Source organism: Octopus bimaculoides, chromosome 27 (assembly GCF_001194135.2).
Source record: "Octopus bimaculoides isolate UCB-OBI-ISO-001 chromosome 27, ASM119413v2, whole genome shotgun sequence".
Lineage (NCBI taxonomy): Eukaryota > Metazoa > Mollusca > Cephalopoda > Octopoda > Octopodidae > Octopus > Octopus bimaculoides.
The window spans coordinates 9,283,080-9,288,915 of record NC_069007.1 but is presented as its reverse complement, the minus strand read 5'-3'; the positions used below and the strand labels follow the sequence as shown (position 1 = coordinate 9,288,915).

The window sequence follows — 5,836 nt, the reverse complement described above, 5'->3', positions numbered from 1 at the left end:
TATATATATATAAGCCTGTAGTATATGTATATGTGTGTGTGTTTGTGTGTCTGTTTTTGTCCCCCAACATCGCTTGACAGCCGATGCTGGTGTGTTTATGTTCCCGTAACTTAGCGCTTCAGCAAAAAGAGACTGATAGGATAAGAACTAGGCTTACAAAGAATAAGTCCTGGGGGTCGATTTGCTTGACTAAAGGCGGTGCTCCAGCATGGCCACAGTCAAATGACTGAAACAAGTAAAAGAGTAAAGAGTATATATATATATATATATAGAGAGAGAGAGAGAGAGAGGGGGGTAGAGAGGAGGTGGAAGAAAAAGGGAGTAGGAGAGGATTGGAGAACGGAGGCGGGAGAGAGACAAGAAGAATAAAGCAAGAAGAGGAGGTGGAAGGAGGAAAGAGAAGAAACAAAGAGAGAGGATGGAACATACAGCAGGCTGGAGTGTAGAGGTGAGAGGTGGAGAAGGGCAGGGAAGGAGGGGAGGACGAGGAGGGAAGACAGAGGGAGCAGGGAGAGATGGGTGTAAGAAGGGAGGATGAGAAGGAAAGAGATAAGAAAGATGAAGAGAGAGAGAAAGAGAGAGAGAGAGAGAGAGAGAGAGAGAGAGAGAGAGAGAGAGATAAGAATACTGACCGACGGAAATCAAGCAAAACCTTCACCGATGTCGGAATGGAGAGATCAAGCCAAGACAAGAAGTGGAACTGGGTAACAGTCCGTGTTTCATTGGTCTGTAGATTCTTCAGGTAAAAGCTGCGTACCAGGTAGTCATCACACCAGATATGTTCAGAGACCAGATGTACCTGTACAGTTGGAAAAACTTGCTTTAGACATATACCTACATGTGTGTTTCAACATACATATAAGAGGGATGACCACTAAGTGGACATCTATTTTGTTAGAAGTAGACCACCTATGGCCTGACCACTAAGAAAAGATTGTTCTCAAGAAAATTCAGGAAACACCAGAATGTAAGAGAGCAAGACAAATGAAAAGAAACAAAATATAAAGATTAATCATAGACCGGTTTCGTTGTCAACTACTTACGTAATTGTCAGCAACTCTTCAGTATGATCGTCTTAGCAATATAATTTGCAGAACTATACACGAGATGTCTGCATGAGATTGAACATGTATATAGTTCTTCCAATTACATTTGGGGTTATATTTCAAAAGTCTTCATTATTTACATTATTTACATTTGACGGATATTTGCCCTCATCTTGTTTGTTGTTAACACAATGTTTCGGCTGATATACCCTCCAGCCTTCGTCAGGTATCTTGGGGGAAGTTTCGAGCCTGGGTTCTCATTCCTAACGATGTTACTATTATTAATTATTATTATTATTACTATTATTAATCAGGTCACTGCCGTGAATCGAATTCGGAATCTTGGGGTTAGTAACCTGCGCTCTTAACCACTACGCCATATGCCCGTGGGCAATTATGGAGTGAATTTTTAGGTCTTATAAATCTATTATTTTTCTATCCTTCCTCAATACCGGTTCCCATATGCTATTCATATCTGCATATGTAAATAATGTAAATAATGTAAATAATTCCTCATCTCTTAAATATAGAACTGTATTATCAAAAGTCTTCGTTCTGGCGTGCCAAATGCCAGAAATAATTCTCTGCAGTGAATTTTGCCAGTTAGAGAACATGGTTATTTAAATAATAATAATAAGGTTGAAAAATTGAATATTAATTTGATTAATATCAATTTAAAACCAGTGGCCTAGCATATATTTTAAAGAGTTTTGTTGTGCAAGGCCTGTACAATGCGAGAAGATGCAAAGTAAACTAGTAAATGAAGAGAAAAACTAAACAAAACAAAGTTGCAGTTTTAACTTGTTTTTCTGTATTTTGGGGTTATAAGCCCTTCTTCAGGACATTCAATATACATATACATGTGTATCTGTGTGTGAGGGCACATGGCTTGGTGATTAGAGTGTTGCACCTACGATCATGAGGTCATGGTTTCAATTCCTAGACCGAGTGATGTGCTGCATTCTTGAGCACAGACACTTCATCTCATATTGCTCTCCAATCACTTCAACACCTGATGTGTAGTACACCACGTTCAGGTAACGTCAATTTGATGGAGAGAGTTAGTTAATGCGTGGCATGAACATTTGATCACAATGAACAAATCTTTTGTGCAGGTCATTCAGTAAAAACTGAACACTCATATGTCATCTGCAATGGGAGAGTCCATCATCTATACATATATACATATATACATATATATATATATATATATATACAGCTATTGCAGAATCATGCTTTTATAATATCTATACACTAATAAACAAGGTGCGATGAGTAAATTGTTGCCATTTTATATTTTTAATTTTGCGCATGCGCATGCACATTGTTTTTGATTTTGTCGACTACAGGGTCAGTTGGGCACCATCTGTGAGAAAAACAGCACCATAATGAAATTCACTCTGCCAGAAATTTGGAAACAACATACTGTACTGCTTGGCATTCATGTAGGAAGCTCCAATACAAACATTTCAGAGTGCTTGGGCGTCAATCTGAGGACATGTACTGAGAGTGATAAAAATCAAACATCCAGTCAACATCATGGTGTTTGGAGTGATCATTTGTGATGGCAACGTTATGCCTTCATTCATCTTCCCACATGGCCTCAAACTCAACACGGAGGCCTACATCAAGTGCCTGGAGAAGGTAGTGCTGCCCTGGCTCAAGAGGGTGGCTGCTGGAAGCATTCACCAATTTAAACAAGGAGACCATCCAGAAGAGTTGCAGGAGATTTCAAAGTTGTCTGGAGGCCATGGTTGAAGCCAATGGCGATTTTATTGAATAAATTTACTCTTTAGTATTTCAAGATATTTTTATGTAATTTTGATAAATATATCTGTTAAAATGTCAAAGGAGACACAGACAATTATTGAATTGTTCATGTCAAAACCTTAAGGAATGGAATTTATTTCTTTTCATTTGTCTAGCTCGTAAACATCTTGCATCTTACAAAGTTGAGAACACAGATTTCGTGGTAAGATGGTTTGACATCTATTTTTAGCATACAAGGGATCCACACAGTGATCTCTCATATTGTTTATATTTAAATAGAATTCACGGTTCTCGGACATTTTTAAGTATGTTGACCACTAGTTGAAATTGAAAAAACATTCGAGCGAGGTCGTTGCCAGTGCTGCTGGACTGGCTCCTGTGCAGGTGGCATGTAAAATACACCATTTTGAGCGTGGCCGTTGCCAGTACCGCCTGACTGGCCCTCATGCAGGTGGCACGTAAAAGCACCCACTACACTCTTGGAGTGATTGGCGTTAGGAAGGGCATCCAGCTGTAGAAACTCAGCCAGATCAGATTGGAGCCATGTGGTTCACCAGTCCTCAGTCAAATCGTCCAACCCATGCTAGCATGGAAAGTAGACGTTAAACACTGTTGATGATGATGATGATGATATCTAAATGTATGTATATATGTGTGTGTGTGTGTGTGTAGATATACATGTGTACATATATATGCATATGTGTATATATATATTTGTATATCATCATCATCATCATCATCGTTTAACGTCCGCTTTCCATGCTAGCATGGGTTGGACGATTTGACTGAGGACTGGTGCAACTGGATGGCTACACCAGGCTGTGCAAGTATGTCTGAGTGTATGTTTGTTAGTGTGTGCATGTGTGTATGTAGGCGTGCATATTTGTACATATATGTGTTCACATATGCCTATGTGTGTGCATGTGAAAGAGAGAGAGTAGGTGTGCACTTACCTCATAAATGTGATAAAGATCACTGCCCTCTTCTGGCCAATAGCGATGACACATAGCGTCAGCATTCTCCGTTAGTTTGGTCAGCATCACTATTACAACACTGCCTTGTTCCCATACCATCTGATAAACAAAAACAAACACCATTATTATTATTATTATCTTTATTATGACAGTAGGCAAGCTGGCAGAATGGTTAGCACGCCGGGCAGAATGCTTAGCGGCTTTTCGTCCATCTTTACATTCTGAGTTCAAATTTCACTGGGGTTGACTTTTCCTTTCATCTATTCTGGGTCAATGAAATAGGTACTAGTTGAGTACTGGGGCTGCTGTAATCGGCTGTACCCCTCCCCAAAAATTTCAGGCTTTGTGTTTATAGTAGAAAAGATTATTATTATTATTACTATTATTCTAATTTATTATTATTAAGGCAGAATCGTCAGCACACCGGGCGAAATGCTTAGTGGTATTTTGTCTGCGGTTACGTTCTGAGTTCAAATTCCGCCGAGGTCGACTTTGCCTTTCATCCTTTCGGGCTTGATTAAATAAGTACCAGTTATGCACTGGGGTCGATGTAATCGACTTAAACCGCTTGTCCCCTCTTTGTGTAGCCCCTTGTGAGCAGTAAAGAAATAAGAAGACACTTGCCCAAGATGCCACGCAGTGGGACTGAACCCAGAACCACGTGGTTGGTAAGCAAGCCACTCCTGTGCCTATATGCCAGGCAAAATGTTTAGTGACATTTCATCAGTTGTTACATTCTGAGTTCAAATTCCACCAAGGTCAACTTTGCCTTTCGTTCTTTCGGGGTCAATGAAATAAGTACCAGTTAAACATTGGGGTTAATGTAATCAACAACCCCCACCTCCCCTGAAATTTCAGGCCTTGTGCCTTTAGTTGAAAGGATTATTAGTACTATTGTTTTTATTATCAATACTACTATTACTACAACAATATAGTAATAATAATGATAATAATAATAATAATAGTTAATAAATAATAATAATAAAAATAAGCACCCACTACACTCTCAGAGTGGTTGGCATTAGGAAGGGCATCCAGCTGTAGAAACTCTGCCAAATCAGATTGGAGCCTGGTGTAGCCATCTGGTTTCACCAGTCCTCAATCAAATTGTCCAACCCATGCCAGCATGGAAAGCAGACGTTAGATGATGATGATGAAATAATAATAATAATAATAATAATAATAATAATAATAAATAATAATAATTAATAATAAAAATAATAATAAAATAATAATAATAAATAATAATAATTAATAATAATAAAAATAATAATAATAAATAATAATTAATAATAAAAATAATAATAAAAATAATAATAAAATAATAATAATAAATAATAATAATAATAATAATAATAATAATTAATAATAAATAATAATAATAATAATTACTTCCAATTTTGGCACAAGGCCAGCAATTTTAGGGCAGAAGCAAGTTGATTACATGAACCCAGTGCTCAGCTGGTACTTATTTTATGAACCTCATAAGAAAGGCAAGGTTGACTCTAATGGGATTTGATCTCAGAATGCGTTGAGTCATAACAAATAATGCAAGGCAATCGAGCTAATGCTGTAACGACTGCGCCAGTGCACTTTCGTGCAAACACCATTGCCAGTGCACCAGAAGGACAGATTAGGAGTCAATGCATTGGGAGCATAAATGAGCTTCAGATGAATCACAGGAGCTCCAGGATACACATAATGGGGTGACCATGGATGGAAGAATTTTAAGAACACGATTGTAGAAACAGGGTGGACTTTGAGGTTTAATGACAACAACAGCAACAACAACAATTACGATGCCAAAGTAAACAAGAACAAACAACACTAACACCGACAGCAACAATAACTTGCAACTTACCTGCCAAAAGTCAGCAACTGTATGCGGCAAAGGTCCTTGGGTGGCAATATATGCTGGGTTCTTTGGATCATGGTCAGTCTGTGGATAGAGAGAGAGATACAGATCGTATATGTGTGGGCATGTACATGTGTATGTTTGTGTGTGTGTGTGTGTATATATACATATATACAAGTATATATATATAT

The 5,836-nt window shown here is 38.1% G+C and overlaps 1 protein-coding gene across 1 annotated transcript in view; it reads right to left on the bottom strand.

Annotated features, from left to right (window-relative positions):
- LOC106876783 (receptor-type tyrosine-protein phosphatase N2) overlaps positions 1–5,836 on the bottom strand; it is a 124,004-nt gene that overhangs the window by 32,322 nt on the left and 85,846 nt on the right. The window contains exons 6-8 of the mRNA XM_052977131.1: positions 5,652–5,729; positions 3,770–3,889; positions 633–799 (exon numbers count right to left, since the gene is read on the bottom strand). Of these exons, the coding sequence (XP_052833091.1) occupies positions 633–799; positions 3,770–3,889; positions 5,652–5,729 (365 nt within the window). The remainder of the gene's footprint in view (positions 1–632; positions 800–3,769; positions 3,890–5,651; positions 5,730–5,836) is intronic.